We start from the raw sequence: 27,985 nt of genomic DNA on the forward strand, positions 1-27,985 counted from the left end.
ATTAAATTAGAAAGTTTTTTTTATACGTGGGTCAACACTCCCAACCAACTCCAAAGTTCATGTACGAATGTAGAAAGTTGGCATCTTCATAAATAGTAATAAATTAGATAATTCGATCGGTTTGTATTTACATAATCGGTTATTGTTGATGAAATAATGTAATAATTAATAATGAATAATAAACAAAAAAAGTATACAGAAATAATTTTTATTAAAAAATACAAGCATATATAGAAAAGAGTGTAAAGAATAAATTAGTTTTTATAGAATGATCTTTTTATCCGAACAGTCGTGAATATAGTTTGGCGAAGAAACCCTTTTGTACATTGATGGACTTACTAGGTAAATAGCTACTGTACGGAAAGGAAACTGAGATTTTCTTCCCAATTAAATCCGACGGTCCCTTTATTGAAGATGATGTTGATGATGAATATGCAGAAGGTACCTCAAATTCCTTGGACGGTACTTTAGCTGTGCTACTCAGCGATGCTGGAAAATTTTGAAAAGCAGGTGAGCTTGGTGCTAAAAGAGGTAGACCGTATTCCACAGACGACATGTTTGGAATACTCGATAAACTTACTTCAGGCAAAGGTAGACTAGCCGGGAAACTTGGAGCACCGTATTGGGTGAAAGGTTGAAATAACGGCAAGGAAGGGCCTGGAAGAAGCGGACGAGAAAGTGGTGCACCATAAACTGATGGTGGCGCTGCAAAGTTTGCTTGTCCAAAACTTAATCCCAAATTTCCTTGTCCCAGTCCTTGTCCAAAACCAATTTGTGCAAATCCTAATCCTAATCCCCCGCTAGATCTTAAGCTCAGTGACAACGGGCCTAGTGGACTTGAAGAAGGATACACTCTGGTATATCTGGTGACAGGTTTGAATAATTGAGGTCCAGGTCCGAATCCTTGAGGAAGAGAGGGAAAAGGAAATTGTGGAGGAGGCAAAGCAGAGCTGAAACTTGGTGCATTGTAGGTCAAACGTGGTAAACCAGGAGCCGGAGCTTGATAATCGTATCCATCTAGCTCTCTTTTTCCTCTCGGTTTTTGTTCCTGGTTTGCTATCGAACTGCACGATGCAGTAATGACCAAAACAAATTCCAATATCCAAAACTAAAAATAAAATGTAATTTATTAATTTTACATTTAAAGGAATCCGGTACACATAATTTATTACGTTACACTAGAATATTAATAAATGTCGTCTTCTAATTGTATATTCATGTTATCGATTTTATCAATTTATTATCTAATTAAAAATTTTAATTGTTGTTAATTACAAATCAATAGTTCTATTAAATTAACTTACCAGAACCTTGTCCTCCATGTTATTAGGAAGTAAAATTTAAAAAGTGACTGTTAAAATTTTAGTCTGATTCTTTTATACCAGTTCTTTTTTACATAAGAACCGCATCCTACAAATTAACTTTCTCCATTTTTAAAAGCAGATTAATTTTAAAATGTGCGCATCACTAAAATTTTATATGCAAATTTTTGCAGTGAATTTGAATCGATGTTCCAATTCAAAAGATTGTCCCCTCTCTGTCCTTTTCAATTGTCACCTTTTGATTTACTTTGTTAGTTAAAAACATATTTTGTGTGTCCATAATTTACATTACGTATATAACTGAAACAGTTTATTTTTAAACAATATTTTTATTTTAAAAATATTGTTGAATATTTATGTGTATTATTGAATATATAATATTTTTTACTTACCTATTCACATATTCAAATTATAATTATTCGAATTGTCAAAAAAATATACTTGAGTTTCCAAAGAGTATTTTCAATATAAGTATATACAAAATGACATGTAATTATAAATTCATACATAAACAAATTTTTTTGTAATTTTTGAAATTTTAAATATTGTTAATAAAATTTAAATAACACAATAATCCTTTGATACAAGTAATTTATTTACACATAAATAAAAACAAATTAATTAATTAATTATCAGAGTATATACAATATACAAGACAGGTTGTTTAAAGTTTATTTTTTTAATGACCAATAATACCATGCCCATGTCCTAAACCTCCTCCAATTACGATACCCCTACCTAGGCCGATTCCATGTCCTCCCAATCCTCCCAGTCCGCCCAGACCTCCTAATCCAATTCCAGATCCAATTCCAATTCCAGCACCTCCTAGGCCACCTCCCAAGCCACCTCCAAGTCCTATTCCACCTCCCAATCCGACGCCGCTACCGACCACACCAACAGCTACTGGTGTTGCCACACGGACCGGTACAGGAGCAGGTACTGGTACTGCGTATGGTTGGGGTACACCTACGGGTACAGCAACTGGTTGCGGTACTGGCACGCCATATGGTTGAGGAACAGGAACGGGGCGAGGTACTTCCACTGGAACTGGGCGAAGTACTTCTACTGGTACTGGTACTGGATGGGGTACTGGCACTGGACGATCCACTGGGACCGCCACTGGTTGTGGTACCGGTACTGGAACGGGGCGATTCACTGGAACCGGATAGGGAGCTGGCACTGGGATTGGTACTGCCCTGTTTACTGTGGTGACTGTATGACTTCCAGTGTTGATACCTCCAAGAGCTACACCTCCTCCAAGTCCTGCACCAATTCCCACTCCGCCGAGACCTCCACCGATACCAATGCCAGGTCCTAAGCCGATACCACCCCCAACTAAACCTCCAGAGATTAGACCGCCGTGGCCCAAACCATATCCAGATCCCAAACCAATGAGGCCACGTTTATCTTTCTTGGCGTCTTCTGCAGTGATTGATCCAATCATAGCGAATACCAGGGAGCAAACCTAACACAGAAAATTATAAATCACTGTTTATAAAGAGAAATAAAATTATTTTTCTTACATGTAAGGCCCTCATATTGTTTGTTGTGTGAATTATGTTCGAGTGTTGCTGGCCGTTCACGATTTTGACTTTTATACAACATCAAGGCGTTTCCCCCAGAATCGCAAAGCAGGGCTTAAATTTATAAGATGAAATAGGGAGATACACTTTCACTGATACATATATGCAACAGGAAGGTTAGATGTGTCACAAATGCAACACTATGTGCTATTAACTGCAGCCTAAAATCAAACTAATTGCAACTGAATGTTGTGATCTGTTTAATTTTAACGAACGGACATTTATCTACCATCAAACGAATATAATTTACCAATGCAAAGGTATGTCATTGCAGTGTCGCAAATGAATACTAGGTTTGTTAAAAAATTATCCTGCATAATGTGACACTTTATGTATTTTATTAGCCAGTTTTTATTAATTTGGAATTATTAAGTACATAAATATTTTTAAAATTAAAAATGTAAAGTATGTCTGTTTAGTTTCTTAATAATAAAAAATAAATTTATCTTGTCACAAATTAAAATCATATGTATTATATAAGCATTCTCTTTATATTAATAAACCAATTCAATATTCATTTTCAATATATGTAATTTTGATGGTTTTTGTTAAAACAAATTGAATTATGAGTAGTTTTTAGTTAAAAATCTATTTTGAAAGTAATGAAACATAATCTTGATTAGAAATAAAATATCTTAGTTTGTCACATGGTAATTTATTTACATACATACAGATATAAATAAAAATAATTACAAAAAGTTTCCAAATATATACAATTATATCTACGAGCGACGACTTTTAACATCCAAACATAGAATCTAGTGTCCAATAATGGCACCGTGTCCTAATCCACCTCCAATTCCAATGCCGCGTCCAAGACCGATTCCGGCACCGCCGAGACCCAAACCTGCTCCTCCAAGTCCTACCCCAGCTCCTCCAAGACCTATTCCGGCTCCTCCGAGACCTATTCCAGCTCCTCCCAGACCTATGCCAGCTCCTCTCAGACCAAGTCCAACGCCTCCTAAGCTTCCACCAATGCCAATTCCATTACCTACAACACCGACAGCGGCTACCGGAGTCGCAACCGGAACAGCCACTGGTGCTGGAACGGGAACACCGACTGGTTGCGGCACTCCAATTGGTACACCGACAGGTTGTGGAACTGGTACTGCGATTGGTTGTGGTACTGGGACCGGACGGGGAACTTCAACTGGTACTGGACGATTGATGGTGATTGGTACTGGAATTGGTTGTGGAATTGGTACTGGACGGTCTACTGGAACTGCGATGGGTTGCGGTACTGGTACAGGCACTGGACGGTTGACTGGTACGGGAACTGGTACTGGAGCTGGCACCGCGATGGCTCTGTTGATGGTAGTGATGGTGTGAGAGGCAGTATGGGCTCCTCCTGCAATAGCCACGCCTGTTCCAAGTCCACTGCCAAGACCAATTCCTCCGAGACCGATGCCGGATCCTAAACCGAGTCCTCCAGTCACGAGACCTCCGGAAACAAGTCCTCCGCCCAAGCCGATGCCGTTTCCCAGTCCAATGAGGCCGCGCTTCTCCTTTTTGCTATCGCTGGCTGTGATTGAACCGATCACGGCTAGTACCAAAACGCACACCTATAAAATATTACATTAGATTAAATATTCTTTCTTGTAGAGTGATGGTGCAATTTCTGTCTAACGGAGCCGAAAATAATCCTTCCGAGGAAATTGTTTCACATGTCCTAGACAGTTTGCATATCACTTCACTTCTCACACAAATTGCACTGCACTCCATGCTCTGTAATTCTAAAGAAAAGCCTTACTTGAAGAGTCTTCATTTTTCTTATCGGATGTGTTTTGTTTGAATGTTGCTCCCCTGATAACTGGTCACTCTTATATATGAAATCAACACGTTCCCACCATATCCAGCGAACCCCAACTCAAAATGGCCATATGAAATAGGGCGATTTACTTTCACTGATACATATGTATTTGAAACGGGAAGGTTAAATATGTCATGAACGCAATTGACTCTGCAACTTGGTCTTTTGTAATTGGTATTGATATCTAGCTCCGTTAACTTAATTTTATATCCGCAAAACAGATTATTCGTAATATGATCTATTTTATCTATCTAACAGATGGCTGTTTCTTGCACATACTGGTTAAAAAAATTACAAAAAATTTAGTAATAAAAAATTAAATTTGCCAAAGATTTTAGAATAAATGAAACTGAACAAGTAATTTTCTTATATAAAAGATTTATTGATTCACAACGACTCAAAATTGGTGAAATAACAAAAACTGTTTTTATTAATTGTCAGTGTTAAGATATTAATTAAGTATTGGAGAATAAAAATCTACTTCATCAACCTTGAGAGTCACTTGTCGTTTAGGCGGAAACAGATGTAAATCGTATTATTATGTATTACGACACAATATGTATTTCATATTGCTTATGTTGCAGTAGATACCATTTTTATTTAAAACGTACCAAATATATAAGCAAAATTGTCAGTGATTGAGTAATGCGTAAATTGTATTTTAATAATTTCTTAAAGTAGAGTAAATAATTCATTCATTAAATACATTTATTTTGACTACCATAAAAGTAAATTTATTCCCTATTTGTAGCTTTTAAATTTTGTTACGTTGTAATCATAGAATATTTTATAGTAAATTGAAAAACTGATTATATTAATGAAAAATTCATTGTTTTAACTTTTAATAATAATTAAGTTGTAATTTGAATTGTTTAATATTGATTGATTTCGATATATAATAAAATTTTTTGAAAGTAAAATTGCTGTAACATTTCCATTTACTTACAGAAACATCAAAATTAAAAAACTTAATTATATTAAAATTGATTTTAAAATTGTGATATTTTAACTCATTTTCATTCATATTGAATCTACAGATAATTTTCTACCATTATAATAAGACAAATTTTTAATAATTTATAAACCGAACGAAATCGATACAAGTAAGTGTTTATTACAGTCAAGGTTCCTGGAAAATGGTAGTTAGTAAACCTACTAGAAAACTGAAACAAGACTCTAAATGTCATGCGAACTGTAAATGTTCTGATTATAATATGGTAAGTAATTATTGTTATTCATAACCTACATAATTATAGCTGCTTTAAAAATTGTGGGGGTTGTTTTTTTATTGGACGCCGCGCTGTGGCTAACAAAGAAAGTGCAGCGCCGGTTGGTACGGTAGGCGTACATTCGTACATTCATTTAATTTATGCAGAAAATTATTTCATTTTAACTACTTGAAACATTATTTAATTAATTGATCTACAATTCAAAAATCATCCTACAAAAATACGTATGTACTTTTGGTGACTCATGTGAATTATTATTGTTATTGTTATAATTGTATTACAGAAATTTGTAATACTAACTGAAATTATCCTAAACAATTATTCTACAAGCATTTGTTGTTAGTAAGATTGTTTTAGAGATTTACTCTCGAATGTACTTGATCTTTCTGGGAAGTGAGAGCGAACCGATAAATTATTGACTAATCCCTTAATTTTTTGTGATATTCATACAATCATAATCTATCCTAGACAGGTAATATCAAAGTTTTACAAAAATTGTAAATATTTACATTCAACAAATATTTTTCAACTGATACCATGACTGCTTCAATAATAATTATACGAATATTATTTCAGTTATTCATTTTTTACTTGTAAGTAATGTCTATGTACTATCGCGTTCATAAGTGGTCTGCCACTTCAATGACGTCAGGCCGTAAACGGTCACATTCTGTATCTGCCGTCTCGGCAGTGGCGACTCCCCACCACATCGAGTCGGCAGTGCACGGTAATACTGAATGTGACCGTTTACGGCCTGACGTCATTGAAGTGGCAGACCACTTATGAACGCGATAGTACATGGATATGAAAATCAGTTTGAAGACTAACTTTTCATTTCGAGATCAAGTTTTTAGCATACGAATAAATTATTATTAATAAATAAAACAAAATTATTGTGACATTATAATATATTTAGATCAATTCCTCGAAGGCCATTGCTTACGCAGAAATTAAAATAACTTAACAATGCTCTAATTAATACTATTTAATTGTTCATTACCAACGCCACTCCCATTAATTCGTTGTGAAATCAAATTTACATACTAAATATATATCAAGTGCAATGAATTACATTTCAATTTACCTAAACTTGAAACAGTTCCAATCGAAATTAATAATTATTATATGTATTTCAGTTCGGAATTTGGGTCAGCAAATTTCTTCGTTAAATTGAGATTACACACGTAAACAAATACTAATAAAGGTCTATTAGATGTTAACGTGCGTAAGAAGTTGCCAATATTCCAATTTCGCAATGAACTGGAATCAAGGAAATAAACCGTCGAGTTTTTACAGCAAGTGACATTTTTATTGACGATGCGTTTCGCCATTTCACTCACTCCATAAACATCAAACTGTTAATTAAATAATTGGCCCAAACAGACTATACAGGGTGACCCATGATAGTGGGAAAGGAGTGACGCAAAGAGCTTAATTATTCAAGTTTTGAAGGTCTGTTCTTGTTACATTTGTCTATTTAAACCGCGTAAATTATTAAAGCAAATCAGTAAACGGCGATATTAAGTATTATAGAGAGTCAGGAGAACCAATTCGTTTACTCTTAAAAATTGAACGAATCAAATAATATCTTTCCGGCCAATAAGCATTCCCTTAAGCCACGAAAGATATTTGCACCTAATTGGCCTATTAACACCTACCCAACCTGAACACAATTAATAAAGCGTACGGCTAGGATTGTCTAGATGTAGATCATTGGAATTGGTGAAAAATCTATTGTTAGAAACCGATGAAAGTAAACCAACCGTACCGTACCAACAGTGTTATTTATGGGTGCACTTGATATTGTTACAGTAACATACCTACCGTTCTTTCCAAGTTTCTACGTTTACGAGGTTATGTCACACGGTGTGTTTTACATTTCTGAATTATGGAACGCAACCACTTCCTGAAACGTATCAACCTGTTTCAGCAGTTTTCGTTACGAAACTCAGATCGCGTTCCTAAATTGAAAATGGAGACGCCGGCTAAACTGGGCTTCGGTTTGTGATTCATGTTACTAATTCTCGTCGAAATCAATAGCACTACAGAAATGGACAATATTAGCTCTTTGTGTAACAACTGGTTAGGATAGACACTCTTACCAGAAAGGTGATTAAGAAAATACATATCAAATGTATAAAAAAAGTAGCTACAATTCCAAATGTTTTAATTTAATTTCACCCGTCTCATTAATAAAACTATCAAATTCAGTTTGAATTGTTGAAAATTTATTCCAAATTTTATGAATAAAATGCTCTATAAAGTTATGTTAAATTGAATTAACAAAACTCCCTGGACTGATTGGACTGAAATTGGTCCAATTTGTTCAAATTGTAGAAAAGTAAAATACTTGTAAACTGTTAGTTAAAATAATTATATGCATATTTTCTAGTAACGTCATTATCTCATGTATAACAATACATTTGTTGATTAAATTAAAATAGAAAGATTACCTTGAAAACCTTTCCACGGTCATTGAAATATTTAGGTGTAAATATTTTTATTTTCATTATTTTATTGTTGTTAGTCCTTATAGTAATTATAACATACAAGTTAATATTAAAATTGCTTAGTTAAAAATCAGGTGTTAAGTTTACATTAAATTTTCATTTCATTTTTGTTTTTCTCTTTGTGAGTTTATCAAAAAAATAGTAAACTAGAACGAATCAAATTTCTAATGTGACTAAGTAAATCAATCCATTCAATGATTATCGTATATCAGTTGTAAGTTATAGCACGTATATAAAGTGTGATATACACCTTCCTCCAATAGACACACTTCGTTCGTTTCTTATGTAAGTATACATATGTAAAATTTTACTGGCAGCTACAAGTGGGTATTTATTTAAAACAATCTATATTACCATTAATATTATTGTCCAAATGACCGTAACAATAATGAATACATCAGTCCAACATGTTTTTCCAGATTTTATCTAAATTTCTGCAACGCATAAACGATCGGTTAGTCTAATAAAATAATAGTTATGGTCAATTGTCAGTTGTCAGTTGTAGAAAAACGTGCCACGTAATTGTTAGCCGTGAGGACAACACCCCGACACATTGTTTGCATACATTATGAAATGTGACAATTCACTTTTCATTATTTCTTGGAATTTATTATTATCTATCCACATCCTATTCAGATCAACTGTAAATATCAATTAATGTTACATGTGACGTGCAATAGGGTACACTCGCTGGAAACACGGAATATGCAAACAAATCATTTTATTATTAAATACATATTTATGTTTTTATTTCATCCCGAGTTCAAGGTAGCTGAAATAGAAAAAGATTGTGTTTTAATTTAATTTTAATATAATACTTTGTATGAAGCAAATTTTTCTTATTATATAAAATATAAATATATTTTAATTTTTGGTTTTTAAATCATTTAAGTATAATACAACATGTATTTATTATCAAGTATTTTATTTTTTAATTCCATAATTGGTACGCGACTTATTCGTTGAAAGAACGCAACTCCTCCAATATTTAAATTTAATAATTCAATTTTAGGTTTACTAAACATCTAAACAATATCTTTTTATTTTCTTTTATAAAAATTTTATTAATATCCAATTAATGAGTTTGTTTATATAATTAATTAAATCTTTCAACCTTGACAGTGTACACCCAATAAGAGCTTTGACTGAAATCTTGTTCAATTGATTTTTAAACCGCCGAATTTGGTTTTATTAATTAACATATACGAAGCACGAATCTGTAAAGAAGAAGCCATTGATAACGTGAATAACGTATTTTGGAACGTAAACAATGGCATGAATCAAATCAATAAGGTTGTGCCCGGCAATCGCCAGAGAAAGTACTCATTATCAATATCCCTGAACAGGACTTTATGCAAGAGCGTATTAGTGGGGGATGCTGACACGTTATTATATAGTTATCCTCAAAGTTCAGGTTTCAGTTTCACCCTGTGTCACAGATCAGTGCTTCTCTACTTCCAATATGAAATTCCTGGTACGTACCAAGTGTAATTAAAACACTACGCTCAATTAGACATGAGTGTAAGCTAGAAAGAATTATCTTCCATATGCAATATAATTTTTAATTTGTTAATTACTACAATACATACGTTTTAATGATTTTTCCACAATTACATAGTTCCATAAAATTCTAATATACTATCTAATCTTTACTGCAATTTTCTGTTAAATTATTCACAATACTTTAAATATTTAAATTATCGACGACTTAAAATTATACCGCTTATTTTTCTCGTTTATTCGATACTAAATGCATTCAATATTTTAGTATGCCATTAACGTTAAATTTAATTTATTGTACAACTTGAGCAAAACTATCAAAATAATATCTAGTTTACATTTGATCTAAACATTTTGTCTAGACATATTGATCTTTAGTTTTTGTTGTTAATTTCGGAATTTGATATTTGGTAATTGCTTCTAATTACTACACCTTTAATCAATATACTCTTTTTATTTTTGTTACCACTTTATACTTCTTAAATAAAGATTGTAAAAGCTTAACTGCGACGCATTCGCCATTATTTTAAATTATATTTATATATTACATTCATAAATTATTGATAATTTTAAATATAAAAAGAAATGGAAGTGGCACTTAACAGAATATAAAAGTACAAATAATATTTCAACACGATAGTGCACATATTTCAATTGCCCAACCCCATTAATAATAATAAAGTATCGGCTTCTGTCGATTTAGCTTAGTATAAAAATTTCCTGTTGAGCATGTCCTTATAAAGGAATAAAGGAAAAGTATTTCGTCCTGCAATCTCACATATTCGACCTAGATAGGGTGTTTGCGACACTGCTAGTCGCATTCGATGCAAATATGCGGCACGTTCAAGTGCAACTGGTTACCAACATGAATTATTTAATTTACGACGGTTCATTTACCATTTTTAAACGGGAATATTAGAGCAATTTAATAATTAATGAAAGCGTTGCGACATATTCGAGAAGTAATTAAATTGAATTATTTTTTAGATGTGCATGTGTTTGATGGTGGGTGTCGCACTGGCGATGCCAGGCAGTGAAAAAAAGGAAGTCAAGGAGGTGAAAGAGGTGAAGGAGACCAAGAAGGTGGACAAACGTGGTCTTCTTGGTTTGGGGATCGCCGGACACGGACTTGGAGGAGTAGGACTAGCCGACGGTTTGGCCATTGGTGCTCCATTGGGTGTCGGTGCCATCGGCGCTGTCGGCGCTCCGCTTGGTGTGGGTGTAGGATTGGGTGGAGCCGTAGTTGGTAAGTTAACTGAAGGAGAATAGGAGAGTTAACGCAGAATATTCAATATGGTTTTTCAGGCGGAGCTATTGATTTGGGTACCCATACCCACACTCACACGACGCTGACCAGAAACATAGGAGTCCCAGTGCCACAGCCCGTCCCCGTTCCTGTCGACAGACCAGTTCCTGTACCACTGCCCGTCAGAGTGACTGTGCCAGTCGACAGACCGATTCCAGTTTCCGTCCCACACCCAGTTCCAGTACCGATCGATAGACCGGTGGCCGTCCCAGTAGATCGTCCCGTTGCCGTACCGGTACCACAGCCCATTGCCGTGCCAGTACCGAAACCCGTTGGTGTGCCGGTGGCTGTACCCCATCCAGTACCAGTGTTGAAACCGGTCGGAGTACCAGTTGCGCACCCCGTACCGGTAGCGACGAAGTTAATCTCTGCACATGGTGGTCTCTGGTGAAAACTTTGAGGTTTTCATTTCAGGGATTAAGAATGTATGAGTAGAATATGTAAATTAAGAGAAATTTATTAAATAAATGTTTAATAAATCACCTATTTTATTATTTTTATTTTCAATTATACAGTTTTAAAATAGTAAAAAATCAAAAAAAAAACAGGCTGAAATAAGGTAAAAAATTTGAATATTCTCATAAATACTATATACTTTACCTATATATATATGTATATAAAAATAAGGATAAAATTAAAGTATTAATTTAAATTAAAAGATAAATTAAACAAACCAAACAATTACTTTGTTCTAATAATAGTTAAATAATATGGCACTATTATTTCCAATATTACTTAACAACGTTTTTAAATATTTAAAAAATTCTAATTAAAATAACCGACCTGATAAAAAGCTAATATAAGAAAGATAATTACGAAGTATAAGTTTACTTTAAACATGAATTTGTCTATAATTTGCTTACAATTTATTTTAGGTCTCCTGTACTTGAATTATGGAGGTACTGTAATAGTTTGTCCGACCCAATTACAGTACTGCCTACATGGTTCATCTTGTCACAATGATCCTATTGATACCATGACAATTGTGAGTATCTCACTTATGTGAGTACATAATTAAACATTTTATTTTAGAGCGACTATTTACAATATTTAAACTACACATCAACGGAGTACAACTATACAACATCAGATGGTTACGTCAACAAAATCACGTATGTGTACAAAGGCAATGTCGCACCAAAAAAGAACATTGTTCTTTTACTTGGACTTTTTATGACACGTTGGTCCTTTGTGGATAATGGTCAAAACTCAGTTGGTAATTGAACATAATTATTTAATTCGAAATGAATTGGACTCAAGAATTTAATAATTTTAGCCCGTCCATTGCTGGAGGCAAATTATGGTGTTCTACTTCCTTGCTTTAGAGGCTGTGAAGACGATTGCAAATATAATTTAAATTTTGCGGAACACACCAAACGGTTTTATAATTTTAGGTAAATATAATTATGACACTTTAACCACACAAACATGAGATATTTTTTTTTAGTATGGATGACATAGCAGATAACGATGTGAAAGCCATCCTCGAAAAGACCTATGAAATTACTAAAAACAAATTTGTAGTTCTAGGCTACTCCATGGGTGGTGGAGTGTCTTCTATGTTCTTGTCCCGAAATATCGATTACCAAAAAAATATCATCGGTCTAGTGTACATCTCTCCCGCCATATACTTGCATGATTCGTCTTTACAGGCTGTTTCTTCGCTGTATGTCTTTGGAAAGGTGAATGTAAATTGATATTGATTTCATTTTGACTATGTTATATATTTAGGCCATATTGGAAACATTTACCACTTGTGAAATTCGCTTTTCATTTGTAAAAATGTTCTCATCCAACTGTGTGATCATGGCTGCCAAGGAATACGGAGGACAATTAATCTTTGGGCCAACGACTTTAGAAAATTGGGTAAACAATCTGATTTCTGATTATTATTATTTCAGAAAGTGATTTACAATTTCCAGAATACTCTATCCATAACTCAAGCATTAAATTGGGGAAGCACAAGTTGTAACGTTATCTCACAATTTAAACAAATTATGTTGAGTAATGTATTTGGTAGATTGAAAAAAGACATATTTTCACCTGATGATCCCTACCTTTTATCTAATATAAAGCTGCCTGTTGTCTTCTTCACTTCTTTAAATGATCGTTTGATACCTTCGAATGTAAGTGAACACAATTAGTCTCGTACATATTATAAATCAGACATGATTTTTAGGCTCAAAAAAAGGCTTATGGTGAATTTCCGAAAAAATGTGGTCTTTATTACTTGGAAGGGTACAATCATGTTGGCCAGATCAATGCAGAGAACACTCCAACCGAATTCCATCCCCGGTTTATGAAAAAAGTCAATCAAATCTTTGATGAAATCTGCGATGCTTCAGATTCCGATTATAATCCTTAATATATATAAAAAATAAAATATTTATTTATGACTTGGATATGAGTAAATTTTGAAATAAATACAACATTGTAAAACATAATTTGACAATTATGATTCAAATTAAGAGTAAATTATAATAAATTACGGTGATTTTTTTGAAAAAAAAAATGTTTCTATATAATCTAAATATATTTATTAAATTCAAAAAAACATATTTTACAATTCCAAAAACACGATTACATCATACATATAAAGCTGATTGTTGTATATATGAACAACACAGTTACAATGTATATTCCAATAGTTCTTGTCATAATATATTTCTGTAAAATTTGTGTAATTTTAAGTGACAATATAGAAATATGCAATAATTATCCAGATTATTGTACTAATATTAGTGGTACGATTACATCATACATATAAAGCTGATTGTTGTATATATGAACAACACAGTTACAATGTATATTCCAATAGTTCTTGTCATAATATATTTCTGTAAAATTTGTGTAATTTTAAGTGACAATATAGAAATATGCAATAATTATCCAGATTATTGTACTAATATTAGTGGTACATGTCGCAACGTTCCAACTATGACAAAAGTACAGTAATTATGAACACTAAAATAATGTACTTTTTTATAATGTCATAAATCGTAGCAAGAAATTTTGGAGTCGTGGGGATGTACTGCGGAAGAATTAACGTACGTGACACAAGATGGCTTCGTACAAAATATGATTATTGCATATAAGGGTACCCAAAGAACCAGTAAAGCAGTAATGTTGTTTTTGGGTATATTTACATGTCGTTATAGTTTCATATCGGTTGAAGAAAATTCTCTTGGCAAGTACTCATTTAGTAGTAACAATCTAGAATTAAGGGTTACACTAATTTTAGCGTATCCTTTATTGCAAAACGGATACACAGTTATGTTACCGACGTACAGAAATGCCGAACCAGAGTCAAGTACTAATATTTATATGGATTCAAGTGACCCGAACTTTAATAATTACAGGTATTGTGATAATTTTCGATTTCGATTCGATTCATTGATACAAATATTTTATAATTATATATGACAATATTGAGTTTCAGCTTAGATACAATAGCTCAGTATGATGTGAAATCAGCTTTTGACCAAGTGATTACAATCAATAAGCAATTTATTGTAATAGCATATTCGATGGGCTGTGCTGTCTCTTCTATGTTTTTAATTGACAATCCCACATATCAGAATAATGTTCTTGGTATGGTATTTTGTGCGCCCGGTATTTATTTGCAGGGTTCTTCGTTAACCACCCTATCATATACTGTTCCAGTTGCACAAGTGAGTGTTCCATGTTTAAATTGTCATTACCCTAGTTACGATCACTTTTAGATAGCTTTGCAAGTTACGAGTAATTGTGGAGTAAATTTACCATTTTCTGCTGGTACTTCCGATTGTTTAACAATGTTAGCCGAAGAGCAAGGATTACAAACAATATTTGGACCAACTTCCCAAGTCGACTGGGTAAAACGGAAAAACTTTGCAACCCATTTTAATTTTATTATTTATCTTTTTAGAGCACAGTTCCATACAGTGAGACTTACAATTATGGCGGAACTTGTTGTACAGTTTTAAAACATTATAATCAAATTATACAATTCGTAGCTTTGATTAAATACAGAAATGACCTAAATTCTCCTCCAAACTATTATGATCTGAATAAATTAAATGTTAGTATAACGATAATATCTGGCACAACTGATCAACTAGTTCCAATAAATGTAAAATAAAAAATAATTATACACCAAACTCAAATAAAATAAGATTTGTTTTTTAATCAAATACGGCTTTACAGCGAGCTTCCTAAAGTATGTGGATGGTACCCGATATCTGATTATAATCACATTTGCTTTCTAAATGCTAATGATACTCCAACTGCACTACACCCGATATTAATAAGAAAATGTAATAATTTGTTTCAAGGAATTTGCGATACTGATGGTTCACAATATACAACCACCATGACAACAACACCCCAAGGAATCAGTTTATCCAATATTTTGTTATAAAATTTTAAGAATTTAAACAACAGTTACTACTTTGATTTGATTGATATAGGCAACCATTATTATAAACAAGTACTGTTAGAAAGTATAAATATACATATATTGTTATATATTCAAATATAAACGTCTAAGAATATCATATTGTTCAATTTATTAAAATGTATTTATAAATATATCGGAGGATTCAAGCGAAACGCGTGTGGTACGATGGGTTGCATATGGTACTTGGGTTTTTTTTTGTTTGGGGGACAAAGAGGGGAAAGTTTAAAAACCCCTCTCCGGGCACCGATCCGAAGATCATGGCCATAGTGTTTACCATGTATGATAAATCATACATGGGGGAAAAGAACGTATATTTGCATATACGGGGTATGCTGAATCAGAAGACGTGGGACTGACAAAGATGCCAGCCCCCTGTCAACTGGGTTCGGAAGAACAAATCCAATCTGAGGATGATAATTAGTAAAATTAGTGGAAGTACCTACCAGGAATGACTCTCGAACAGGAGATGACGGTTAAGGAGGTGTAGCTCTGTCAGGGAACCGCCGAGAACACTTTAATTAATGCTTGCTCAATAAGTTGCTCAATAAGGTGTTGTGCATAAATTTATATTTGATAATGATAATAATGTTGGTATTAAGAATTAAACTGTTTTCAAGAACTAATCAGGATAAAAAACAATATTTTATTATTACACCATTTTGGGCTATTATTCGTTAAAGCCGAATTATATAAACATGTTGTTGTTTTTTGTTTTTGTGTATGTGTTGCATTCTCTATAAAAGATATACTATCTAAATGTATTCAAACAACAACTGCAAAAAACAAAACATATTTTTACAGCCAAAAAAATTGTATATATAGCTAATTGTTGTACACAGTTAAAATGCAACACAGTTAAAATGCATTTGCCAATAATTTTTGGCATTTTATATTTCTTTAAAATTAGTGCAGTTAAAAGTGAGGCTATAAAAATATGTGATAATTATCCAGATTACTGTACCAATATTAGTGGTACATGTCGCAACGCCCCAATGATGACAAAAGTACAATAATTGTAGACAATAAAAAAACCTTTTGTTTTTTAATGTGAATTTTAGCAAGAAATTTTAGAGTCATGGGGATGTACTGTAGAAGAAATAATATACGTGACTGAAGATGGCTTCCAACAAAGTATGCTTATGGCATATAAGGGTCCTCAACAATCTGATAAATATGCAATAATGTTTCCTGGCCTGTTCAATAGCCGTCTTAGTTTCATCTCTGTTGGAGAAAATTCTCTTGGTAAGCGTCATCGTTTTTTTATCAACAATCGAGGAATCAATGTTTGATTGATTGATAATTTTAGCATATCCTTTAATCCAAGACGGATATACAGTTATGTTACCAACTTATAGAAATTCAGACCCAGAGTCAAGTACCAATATTTATATGAATTCGGATGACCCTAAATTTAATGAGTATTGGTAATATCAAATATTTACTAAATCTTTTGATAGCCTCCCACATTTTCTGATTTCAGTTTGGACACACTAGCTGAATATGATGTGAAAGCAGCCTTTGATCAAGCGATTATTAAATGCAATAAATCATTTGTCGTAGTAGCATATTCTATGGGCTGTGCAGTATCTTCTATGTTCTTAATTGAAAACCCTTCGTATCAAGATTACGTTCTCGGAATGGTTTTCTGTGCTCCTGCCATTTATTTGAAGGGTACTTCATTAACCACCTTATCATATACTGTTCCAGTTGCACAAGTGAGTGTTTCATGTTCAAGTTATAGCGTGCTATGGTTATTTTAGTTTGTTCTAGAAGTTACTAGTAATTGTGGAGTTAGTATGCCATTTTCAGGCTATTCACCCAACTGTCTAACAATGTTATCACAAGAAGAAACATTGCAAACATTCTATGGGCCATCTTCAAAAACTGATTGGGTAAAACAGTAAAAATATAATTACTGTTATACTTCTATCAATCATTTATATTTCAGAGTACGGTACCGTGGAGTGAAGTTTACGACTATGGTAATTCCAGTTGCAATTGTCTAAAACAGTTTACGCAAATAATTATCACAGATGCATTTGCCAAATTACTTTATGACCCTCTCTCGGACCTTAATTATTACAACCTAAGTGCACTGAAAGTTCTCGTAGCTATATTATATGGGGAAAATGATCTAGTTGTTCCGAGTAATGTAAGATCAATAAGTAATTATATATATATATATATATATATATATATATATATATATATAAGTTCAGATAAAATATGAATTGTTTTAGAATACCATACGGCTTATTAACGAGCTTTCTAATGGATGTGGACGTTACCAGATATCTGGTTACAACCATAAGAATTTCCTAGACGCTAGTGATACTACAACTACACTACATCCATTGCTACTAAGTCTATGTAATAATTTTTCTTAGAATACGTGTAACATTTCTGGTTCATTGGGATAAAGAAATATCGTCTAATTACTATAGATCTTAAAAACTTATAAATAATATTAGTAATTAAGAATAAAATGAATAATATTCGTTTTTGTTTATATCCAATGTCGAGGTTAAAGTCGTTCGATTCAACAACAATTAAAACCACCTAGCCTAGCCTTGAAATCCTTTTCAAACATCTTCATCAACATTCATAGTTGAGTGGAGTGACGCTTCACAATTAGTTTTCCATGTTTCCCCATTCAGTTGCGTAATAGGAAAAACTATTAAAAGGGTTCATTTCGGTCAAACCGATTCATGAATGAACGTATAACGAACGTTATACGTTGTTCGTTTTTTCAGTGGCTATAAGCCGGGGCGACTAGAAACCGAAAACGGAAGAAAGTACGAGCGGACCTGTTGATATATTCAGTGAAATTCAAGAGCGGTAATAGTGAACGCCTGTTGTTACTCATTTCGTGCCATAAGAGTTATGACATCCTTACATGTGGCTCTTCTGTTTATGTTCGTGCATTTGACGAATGCTGTTTATGAAAATAACGTTTGTCCGACTTTTTTCGACTATCTCAATGTGCTGAACAATTCGAATTGTTGGTATAATTTTGCGGCCGACTCTAAAGTTGTAAGTACCTATTTTCAACATAAGTAAATATAATATTGGCATTGACAATAATGTGAATTTTTAGCCAGATATAATTAAAAAATCAGGGTACCCTTTCATGGAATACAAAGTAAAAACAAGGGACGGCTATATTTTGACAGTCTTTCGAATTCCTAGCGTCAATTTGAAAAAACCTCCAGTGTTTATGTTGCATGGTGTCCAGAGCTCGTCGGGAATTTACGTAGGTTTAGGACGAAGTTCTTTGGGTAAGAATCCACTCAACACTATTTGTTGTAAAAAAGGACAAATTAATTAGAGCGTTCTTTCACCTTTTCCATTCAGTAAACAATACTTATAATTTATTGATCGTGCTTATTTTTTACATCATCAAGAATGTTAATACTATGAAAGTCGTATGAAAAATATCGTCTGTTTAACGGACAAGAACGAACTTAACACTGTGGCTTTTCTTTTGCTCTTTTTCCAGCCTTTCTCCTCGCTGACGCAGGCTACGATGTCTGGCTGGGAAATTATCGCGGCACTGAATACTCAGAAGGACATACTTATCTCAATGTTACCATGAAGGATTATTGGAACTATGGGTATGTTTAGTAACTTCATAATACTCGTTAAATGATTATTGTACGGTAATATCTTAGTATCAATATACGGAAAAGGCTTTTAAATCGGAATTCTGACTCAGTTGAGATCTTAAATCTATCAAATAAACTAAAATAATTCATATTTTTGTTAAATTATTTTTTATTAATACATCAGTACAATATTTAAAATACATTGGTAATTGGTAAATTAATAAAATTGATTGACCTCATTTATTACGTTTTATTTATTTTCATCTTACTAAATACTGGCATTAAATTGTTATGCAACAAAATTGATAAATTTGTACAAAGTTATCCTATGATCTCTTTAATAGTAGTGTTTTAACAAGATCTGGTTAGTGTAACTTCTTTTTTTAAAATAAATCTGTTATAAAATTGAAAGTGTGCTAAGTATAAATTGTAATTATTATCAGACAAAAGTTTAATGGCTAACTACTGGACGACGATTCCCAACATATCGGTAGATCGATAGAAAGTCACTTTAGGTGGAACTGTTGCAAATTTTTCGCGTTATTAGAAAAATGCATTAAGAAAGTAGATCAAAGATAGAGAAAAAATTAACGACTGGTTTCCTCATTTTGTGTTTTAATAGAATAGTATAATATTGCTTAATCCCAATGAAAAATGGCTACTGTCCGTTCTCCTCACAGTTGAATGCATAACATCAGACAAATATCACTCCTTCGGAAATAATATTAATTTTTGTTTGTTGTTGGAAATTTATTGATTTTATTTATAATTTATATAATTTATAATTTAGTATATGTGTTGGCCTACAAGGAACGAAATCAGATCTTACATTTTTCTATACCGATTAGAAAGCCTTAGTCCTACTGAATTTTGACAGAGACATCATGTATGACAGAGACAGTAAAAGATGTCCACTACGAAGCATTTCCTGATATTTACTATGTCTGTCGTACATGATATCTCTCTTAAAATTCAATAGGATTAAACGGTATTCGTTTGGCATAACTTAATTTTAGTAATAAAATCTCGAAATTTATCGTAAATATAATTGTTACGTCATATTTAATACATTTTTTTTATTTAAATAAAATATATATTTTCACTTATCTAAACTTAATAATAATTATTATTTTATTAATTATTACTATAATGTATAATAATATAATAAATTTAAAATAATATGTAAAAAACTATATAAAAAAATCGATAATTCAACATGGGTTAAAACAGTTTTCAAAAAATTAATTAAAATTATTTACTAGATGCAATTAACAATTAAAAGTTATCTATATCTATCTATATTCAGTTATCCTTGTGAGGAATTTAGCCTTAAGTTACACAAGCAAATGTCAACTGATGTCAACAAACATCTAATATTCGTAACACGTACCGTTTCATGCATATTATTATTATTATCGATTCATTAATTAACAGGTTCATGTATTAATATATAGTTTGCAATATTTAATAATATTGATACACTAAACGATAATTTATTAAATTTATATTATTTCACCTTTGCTACTATTATTGGGAAATCATTATTCTTTATTCTTTACACAGATTATAGATATACAGAATAGATAAACACGTATGGTATATGTACAAATTGTAATTTCAATTGAATTATATATATTAATAATATTACCATTCAGATTGCATAAAAATGCAACACTAGATTGTAAACGTTCACCAACACAAACCGTATTTTTTGAACCGAATCTTTTCAAGTTTTATTATTTCCTGCAGATCTTGTAGATTTATGTTACTGCTTTGCAACTTAGATCTAAGATTATATCATTTAATTCCTAGTAAATTTATTATCCCTCCAAAAGATCATTTAATTAATCTTTAACGTAATAAATCACATGTTTCTATAATATTTTTTTATTTAATCAACATGCAGCAACTGTGGCACGCACTTAAATTGTTTCAACATTCTAATGTAAAAGACTAAACGATTTTCATTGCTTTGAATAATTTATAAAAGCAATTAAAATAAATTCATAATGGTCATTTCATCCGAAAAATGAAATAAATAAAATAACAATATTACAAAAGTGGGTAATGGATGAAAATTGCACGCATATTCATATCACCAATTAGTTTAATAAACGCGCGTTGACATTTACGTATTTTTGTATATGGGTACAACTTTCATGAATTTTACACATACGTATACTACAACGCACGAATAAATAAATAGAAACCTTGTTAATAACCTTCAACTAGGGAGATTTTTCTTGAGTTGTTTTCTATCTTGGTTAACTATTCATAATTTCCCAATAGCAAAAGGAACAAATTGTTTGGCATCGTATTAATAATTATTTTGATGCCGGCCTTTTCGGAAACATGTCTGATGGAGAGAAATTCACTTTCCCTCGTTAAACGGCAGATCTAGTTTTATTTTGCGCATTAAGATCAATCTGTGTAACGCATTCGCATAAAATAACCAACGTGATATTTATTAATTCACACAAACTAACAACAATTTGAATAAAATCCAAAAAGTAACAACAACATAACGAAATAAAAAATGTTGTATTGTCTATTTTTAATCGCGGTAAAGCCAGCTAACATTGTTATCAAATGAATATTAATTCATTTAACGATTGAGCACTAGTTTTATTTTTGACGTACGTTTGTTTGAAATGTTGTTGCATGGAGCTATTTGAAACACTTTTTTTTTTCTATTTTTGGTGGTTTTTTAACTTGTTAAATAAAATTTTTGATAGATAATCAATCTTGTCCGTTACGATGTAAAATCAGTTTTGATATTAAATTTCCTTTACAAACTTTTAATTTGAAATTATGTTACACTTTTATAAAAAAACACAACAAATCATTAACAAAGAGTGGCCCTCTTGTATTGAAGTAGTTGGTAAATAATAAATTAGCATTGTCAAAATGTGTGCTGTGCTTTTCAGTGTCGACGAAATAGCGCTTATTGACGTGCCTACGATGCTTCAGCTTGTGTCATATCACTCAGGACATCGCGGTAAAATAATTTACGTAGGACACTCTCTCGGCACGACCGCAGCCATAATGTACTCCTCCGAACATCCGGATCATGCCAGGCGAACTGTTCAACTGTTCATATGGATATCGCCAGCTTACAAGCTGACACACATGAGATCCCCTTACCGCTTATTGTTTCCACTAATGATGACAGCTCTTGTGAGTGATTATGCGAATATTAAATTACGGAAGGAACAACGATTTTTGTTTTATAGAGGTTCTCGAATGCACTAAACGTAGTGCAAGTAATCTCCAGAGGACACTCCAGCAGACTAACACGACCGACTTGTTTGGCATCTCCACCTTTGATGCTGGTTTGTTTGAATCTCCTGAATCTCTTTTTGGGACCATTCACACAAATTGCTCCAGTAAGTTATTGGTAAGAATGAATACAAATAGATGTTGTATTTGAAATTGACTCTTACAGACCAAACTTAACTTTTTTATTCTCATTCAAAATTTCTTAATTTTAGGAAACAATTCCTGTGCTGTTCAATCAGTTGCCGTCAGGAACATCGTTCAAAACCATGACATATCTTGCAGAAGCAGTGAGAGGAAGATTCAGAAAGTACGATTATGGGTCGGGCAGGAATATGTTTCAGTATGGCAGTGAGGAACCACCAACGTACAATGTTACCAACATTCAGGTGCCGGTCATACTCGTGTATTCATCACACGATTGGGCAACAACTAAAGAAGTAAGTACAAAATAATATTTATAAATAATTCTTAACGAGTATGTTAATAATTATTCCATAAATAAATCGACACTAGAAAATATACTTAATTAAATTACCACAATTACAATTAATTTAATCAATTAATTTCACTACTAATAAACAAAAACTTGAATGTCAATCATTCATTTTCAAACATTGTTCTGCTATCACAAATGTTCCTCTTAAAAAATTTTATATATTTTTTAAAAAGATTGTTTTTCCATAAATTGATTCATAACAAGTATTTATTTTTCAGGATGCGATGCTTTTATATGAGTCACTTCCACGAAACGTCAGATATGGTAGAATCGAAATCAAACAATTGAATTTCAATCATTTCGACTTCTTATTTGGAAGAAATTCAAGAAAATTAGTGGCTGAACCTTTGTTAAACATGATTGATAAATTTTTGGACGAATCGAAAACAATGTTTTGAACTGTTTAATTTGAATATGTGCTTTTTGTATATTTTGTATTATATTTATTTTATTAGGTGCAACAATGTAAATATGTAATTGGTTGCTTTTAGTTTATAAATTTAGTATTTTATACGCAAATAAATTAATATTACGATTACACAACAGATTTTTATGAGATTGAATTCGTTTTCAATAAAAGGAATAAATTAATATCGGAATATATAAATATTTATAACAATATATCACTAATGCACGGTTAGAGTTGTTCAATGCGGTTAACTTTTACAAAAAATGTTTATTAGAATTATTCAGAGAAAAGATAATAGTTATTCATTTATTTATACAAGGCCTAACGACGGTTTCAAAAAGAATGCATTGTATTATATATTAACCGGATTTAAATGATATGAATACGTTATGAAAATGCAATTCGACTTTTACAAATATTGATATTATGCTATTGATAATTTACTTCCTCATTTTTTCTTACAAATAATAATATAATATTTGTATAATTAAACAATTAAATTTACAATTTAAATATCATTTTATTAATTCAAAAAATTAATTAAAGTAAAACACAAATAAAAACTATAATCCTAACGTCTAAAATGATGAATTTAATTTTCAATATATTATATATTAAATAAATTTAAATACAATTTATCTTCACAATTTCACAATGTTGTATAGTATGTGTTTTAAAATAAGTTAATTCTCCTGTTAATGAGAAATTTAAATTTATTAATTTTTTAAAAAAATTATAAATTGTAGAATATCTGTAAATTTTTAAATTTGTAACTGCGTAAAACCCAGTTTCCACATACCGTAATATTTTACACACATTTTAACACCTCAAATCGACCGATTTGTAAACCACCAATTAAATTGCAAGATTTATGCTGCTCTCATTGAGATTAAGTAACCACAATGCGATTTTTCCTGTGAGTAAGCGCAAGTACAACCTGCTGTATCCTTGTTATATATACCGTACCCATGTCAAGGACTCCGATTGTCTTAAATACACATTTAATAAATATTTGTATTCGAAATGTAAATAGGCCTCAGTTGCGGTAACATGATAAGGCTGATTGTCGTGTTGTGTTTTGTCCTTTGCTGGACTCTTCCTGCAGAAGCCAACGACAGGAATGTGTGTCCAACTTTTAAGGATTATTACACGGTGAAGAACAATTCCAATTGTTGGTATGACATCTCAGCAGATCTCGATGTGGTAAGTACTGCCCTTTTCACACATTTTCATTTCATCTCAGTCATTGTTATAGCAAATGTTTCTTTTTAAATATTTTGAAAAATAAATTTTTCAATATTTAATTAAAGAGATGCTCTTATGTTAAAACTAGTATAAATAAATGAGTATTTTCTTATTGTTTATTTTAGAACTTCCAATTAGTATTCGTTAAAAACTGCATTTAACAAAATTATTAATTTAATATCATAATTATTTTGGCTTAAAATTAAATTGTGTTAAAAAAATCAGTTTAATCTCACTGCTTGTTTAATTATATATTTTTACTTCCGTGCAAAATGCATATGCATTTTCTTCCTTTCATTTCATCAGTACAACCTTCACTTATGTGGTTTTTAAATTCCTTGAATACAATTTCAATTATTTAAAATCCATTCTCCAGTTTGGTAAAACTAATAATAACTTTATGATGAAAATAATTGTTTTAACAATTCAAAAATATCTTCATAAACCATTACAAACAACTATATAATTTACTCATAATTACAGGTTGTTTCTTAACTGAAAATAAACAATTTTGGATTAAATATAGTTAATTAAATAGTTTTACTACAGCTTGAAATGATAAAATAAAAGATTATTATAAATATTAATCTATAATTAAAAACTAAGTGTATTTTAGTTATAATTTAAATATTTTTGTTTGCAAAATATCTTTAGTTTGTTTTAGCCGCAACTGATACAAGCAATGGGGTACAAAGTTATAGAATACAAAGCGAGAACACAAGACGGCTTCATATTGACACTATTCAGAATACCCAGTAATAAACTGGACGATCCAAATGCTAGAATTCATCCTGTGTATCTACAACATGGTTTGGTATCCACTTGCGCCAATTTTATTGGACTTGGGAAGAAGTCTATAGGTCAAATATTTTAAAATGTCTTTTTCTCTTACATAGTTTATGTAATTATTTTCTGAAATTTTAGGCTTCTTACTGGCAGATCAGGGATATGATGTCTGGTTGGGGAATTACAGAGCAAACAATTACTCTGAGGACCACATGTATTTGAATATAAGGAGTGAAGAATATTGGGATCATTCGTAAGTAGATTTGTTATTACAATTTAAACAAACTTATTGATTTGTCTTACGTTAGGATGGATGAAATAGTTTCGTACGACTTTCCTGCAATTTTCCACACCATTCGAGAAGCAACTGGCCGCAAGGAGAAAATAATCTACATCGGACATTCACTGGGAACTTCTTTGGCTTTAATGTACGGCGCAGAATTCCCAACCGACGCAAAAAACAATTTAAAACTTCTCATTCTTTTATCACCTGCTTATTCCCTCGGTAATATGATATCGCCGTATAAAATGGCTGCTCCCTACGGAGACTGGATCGTGGTAAGTATGAATCAAATTAGCATTTAATTAGTAAAGTTCAGTAGTTTGTTTGTTACACACACTTAACAACTATTAATGTTTCGTAATAAAATATATATACAACCCGCAAGTTTAAGATATTTTGCAATGGCCAATACTATAAATAAAATAAAGTTGTATTTTGAAATCGGCCACAATCATTAACAATATTAATACTTATTGTTTAAAACAGTCTTTTAGTTGCTCCATTTATTTGATTAATAACAATAAATATCAATATATTTAGGATACAGTGAGGAGACTGGAAATGACCAGAATTGTTTCCCAATCCTCAGAATTGAGGAGAGCTGTTAGAACCATGTGTCTCGAGTCGCCACCACTCATGCAGTTCTGTCTACAGCTGTATAACATGTTCTATGGACCAAACACAGATTTAGGACCGGTAATAATAATTAAAACACTTGTTTTAATTAGCCGAAATCAATGTTTTAATTTTAGGAAATTATTCCCGTGTACTTCAATCAATTGCCAGGGGGTACGTCTCTGAAAATCCTGAACCACGCTGCTGATTTGGTGTTGGGAAACTTTAGAAAATATAATTATCAAGCGTTGAATAAAAAAGTTTACGGAACCAGAACACCACCCATTTATGATTTGCAAAAGTTGAAAGTGCCGGTTTATGTGGTCTTTAGTACTCAGGATTGGGCTACAACTGAAGCGGTATTTATTAACTTTTAATTACTTTTCTTATTCTTGAACTTTAATCTCATTCATTATGAGAAAGAATAAATTTTCTATAATTGTCAGATTAATTAAACCTACAATAGTATTTAGATTAATTGTTTAAATAATAAATATTCTCATCAATAAGTTTATGAAACACAATGGTATCACAATTTGCCCTCCTGTTTTATTGTTGCAAATGCACCAGCATAATCACAATTAATAATAAATGTTGTTTATTCTATCGATGAAATGAAAGGTATGGTTGTCTTTAATTAGTATTAACTTAATTAAATGCTAATTGGTACCATAAGCTTATCTCATATTTTAATAACATAAATATTGTATTGATATCATTTGTAAGATATGAGAAAAGTGTGACTGGAGATTTATGAGGTAAGAGCTATTTTTCCACTCCCTGAAATATTATTGTTGATAACAGGCGATTAGCATAATAAGTAATAATTATAGTAATACTATAAATAATAAAAAAACTTTTAAATTATTAATAAAAATAACTAAATTAAATCTAAAATCTATTTAAAAGCCATAGGAGGTCTTCAAAAACTTGGTTTAGTTTAGAAATTTCTGGTTTTACTTGTTTAGACTTTCATATCTGGGGTAGAAAGGGAACAACTAATTTGTATATCCAGACCAGATATTACTTTTATCGCACAAAATAACAAAACTAAGATAAAATAACATGCAACAATTCATATAATATACAAATCTGAACTATATTATAAATAATAAAAAGTCTACAAACATTTTTTTTTTAATTTGCAGGATGCTTGGAATCTGTACAGAAATTTACCAGACAGAGTGAAGTATGGAATTCGTAAGATCAACCGTAGGAACTTTAATCACATTGACTTCGTGTTCGGTAGACACGCCAAAGAAGTAGTTTACGACGATTTACTGAGAGTGATTGCAAAAGTTGTGGAGTCTTGAGGAATACGAATGCAATTTAAAACTTTCAATGTCAATAAAGTACTTAATTTTTTAGTCAAATGACTAGTCCATTCAATCATAACATCTGTGTAGAATTTTTTATGTAGATTTCGTTATTTATTGGACCAATCATTATGTTTAGTTTATTGTTTTAAAAAATAATATTACATAATTATTAAGAAACGTTAAACCGTTTGTCTGCTTAAAATATGGTTCCTTCTGATACTCTACTAATTATTTTTAGTTAAATTCATGA

At 31.8% G+C, this 27,985-nt stretch overlaps 6 protein-coding genes and 1 long non-coding RNA gene across 7 annotated transcripts; 5 read left to right on the plus strand and 2 right to left on the minus strand.

The window, feature by feature from the left end:
- Nucleotides 1-192: 192 nt before the first annotated feature.
- Nucleotides 193-1,388, minus strand: LOC109608937 (uncharacterized). Its single transcript, XM_049969835.1, has 3 exons — nt 1,305-1,388; nt 581-1,108; nt 193-489 (listed from the first exon to the last, which is right to left on the minus strand). The coding sequence occupies exons 1-3, from the start codon at nt 1,320-1,322 to the stop codon at nt 481-483; spliced, it is 555 nt and encodes a 184-aa protein (XP_049825792.1). The 5' UTR covers nt 1,323-1,388; the 3' UTR covers nt 193-480.
- Nucleotides 1,389-1,975: 587 nt separating this feature from the next.
- LOC109608930 (elastin) lies at nt 1,976-4,896 on the minus strand. The gene is made up of 3 exons (XM_020025492.2): nt 4,656-4,896; nt 3,667-4,467; nt 1,976-2,787 (listed from the first exon to the last, which is right to left on the minus strand). Exons 1-3 carry the CDS (start codon nt 4,668-4,670, stop codon nt 2,002-2,004), a joined length of 1,602 nt encoding a protein of 533 aa, XP_019881051.2. The 5' UTR covers nt 4,671-4,896; the 3' UTR covers nt 1,976-2,001.
- Nucleotides 4,897-9,780: 4,884 nt separating this feature from the next.
- On the plus strand, nt 9,781-11,742 carry LOC109608932 (zinc finger protein 512B). Its single transcript, XM_020025494.2, has 3 exons — nt 9,781-9,928; nt 10,942-11,200; nt 11,260-11,742. The coding sequence occupies exons 1-3, from the start codon at nt 9,830-9,832 to the stop codon at nt 11,649-11,651; spliced, it is 750 nt and encodes a 249-aa protein (XP_019881053.2). The 5' UTR covers nt 9,781-9,829; the 3' UTR covers nt 11,652-11,742.
- A 377-nt stretch (nt 11,743-12,119) lies between these two features.
- LOC109608924 (tear acid lipase-like protein) lies at nt 12,120-13,671 on the plus strand. Its single transcript, XM_020025483.2, has 7 exons — nt 12,120-12,245; nt 12,293-12,476; nt 12,537-12,654; nt 12,708-12,942; nt 12,992-13,126; nt 13,183-13,386; nt 13,440-13,671. Exons 1-7 carry the CDS (start codon nt 12,237-12,239, stop codon nt 13,623-13,625), a joined length of 1,071 nt encoding a protein of 356 aa, XP_019881042.1. The 5' UTR covers nt 12,120-12,236; the 3' UTR covers nt 13,626-13,671.
- Nucleotides 13,672-14,167: 496 nt separating this feature from the next.
- On the plus strand, nt 14,168-15,368 carry LOC126266311 (uncharacterized). Its single transcript, XR_007548729.1, has 4 exons — nt 14,168-14,206; nt 14,264-14,931; nt 14,983-15,114; nt 15,168-15,368. It is a non-coding gene; the product is annotated as an uncharacterized LOC126266311 (long non-coding RNA).
- A 1,178-nt stretch (nt 15,369-16,546) lies between these two features.
- On the plus strand, nt 16,547-18,146 carry LOC109608933 (lipase 1). The gene is made up of 7 exons (XM_020025495.2): nt 16,547-16,702; nt 16,757-16,940; nt 17,005-17,122; nt 17,179-17,413; nt 17,459-17,590; nt 17,647-17,850; nt 17,939-18,146. The coding sequence occupies exons 1-7, from the start codon at nt 16,559-16,561 to the stop codon at nt 18,083-18,085; spliced, it is 1,164 nt and encodes a 387-aa protein (XP_019881054.2). The 5' UTR covers nt 16,547-16,558; the 3' UTR covers nt 18,086-18,146.
- A 291-nt stretch (nt 18,147-18,437) lies between these two features.
- On the plus strand, nt 18,438-27,949 carry LOC109608897 (uncharacterized). Its single transcript, XM_049969973.1, has 14 exons — nt 18,438-18,731; nt 18,796-18,976; nt 19,198-19,312; nt 22,231-22,480; nt 22,537-22,689; nt 22,795-23,019; nt 23,297-23,474; nt 24,521-24,690; nt 25,397-25,592; nt 25,657-25,771; nt 25,827-26,076; nt 26,342-26,497; nt 26,554-26,775; nt 27,565-27,949. Exons 1-14 carry the CDS (start codon nt 18,582-18,584, stop codon nt 27,727-27,729), a joined length of 2,526 nt encoding a protein of 841 aa, XP_049825930.1. The 5' UTR covers nt 18,438-18,581; the 3' UTR covers nt 27,730-27,949.
- The last annotated feature ends 36 nt before the right edge of the window (nt 27,950-27,985 follow it).

Source organism: Aethina tumida, chromosome 7 (genome assembly GCF_024364675.1).
Source record: "Aethina tumida isolate Nest 87 chromosome 7, icAetTumi1.1, whole genome shotgun sequence".
Lineage (NCBI taxonomy): Eukaryota > Metazoa > Arthropoda > Insecta > Coleoptera > Nitidulidae > Aethina > Aethina tumida.

What these genes read in the sequence shown, in the direction of transcription:
- LOC109608930 (XM_020025492.2), bottom strand. An exon ending in ACGGTGCCATTATTGGACAC is followed by an intron (nt 2,788 to 3,666) that starts TAGATTCTATGT and finishes TTTCTGTGTTAG; the next exon opens with GTTTGCTCCCTGGTATTCGC.
- LOC109608897 (XM_049969973.1), top strand. Translation starts at nt 18,582, where the DNA reads ATGACATCCTTACATGTGGCTCTTCTGTTTATGTTCGTGCATTTGACG. An exon ending in CGAATCGAAAACAATGTTTT is followed by an intron (nt 23,475 to 24,520) that starts GAACTGTTTAAT and finishes AAATGTAAATAG; the next exon opens with GCCTCAGTTGCGGTAACATG. An exon ending in CCTACGGAGACTGGATCGTG is followed by an intron (nt 26,077 to 26,341) that starts GTAAGTATGAAT and finishes CAATATATTTAG; the next exon opens with GATACAGTGAGGAGACTGGA.
- LOC109608933 (XM_020025495.2), top strand. Translation starts at nt 16,559, where the DNA reads ATGCATTTGCCAATAATTTTTGGCATTTTATATTTCTTTAAAATTAGT. An exon ending in ACGCCCCAATGATGACAAAA is followed by an intron (nt 16,703 to 16,756) that starts GTACAATAATTG and finishes TGTGAATTTTAG; the next exon opens with CAAGAAATTTTAGAGTCATG. An exon ending in CCTAAATTTAATGAGTATTG is followed by an intron (nt 17,123 to 17,178) that starts GTAATATCAAAT and finishes TTCTGATTTCAG; the next exon opens with TTTGGACACACTAGCTGAAT.
- LOC109608924 (XM_020025483.2), top strand. An exon ending in CGCTGTATGTCTTTGGAAAG is followed by an intron (nt 12,943 to 12,991) that starts GTGAATGTAAAT and finishes TTATATATTTAG; the next exon opens with GCCATATTGGAAACATTTAC. An exon ending in ATCGTTTGATACCTTCGAAT is followed by an intron (nt 13,387 to 13,439) that starts GTAAGTGAACAC and finishes CATGATTTTTAG; the next exon opens with GCTCAAAAAAAGGCTTATGG.
- LOC109608932 (XM_020025494.2), top strand. Translation starts at nt 9,830, where the DNA reads ATGCTGACACGTTATTATATAGTTATCCTCAAAGTTCAGGTTTCAGTT. An exon ending in CTTCCAATATGAAATTCCTG is followed by an intron (nt 9,929 to 10,941) that starts GTACGTACCAAG and finishes ATTATTTTTTAG; the next exon opens with ATGTGCATGTGTTTGATGGT. An exon ending in ATTGGGTGGAGCCGTAGTTG is followed by an intron (nt 11,201 to 11,259) that starts GTAAGTTAACTG and finishes ATGGTTTTTCAG; the next exon opens with GCGGAGCTATTGATTTGGGT.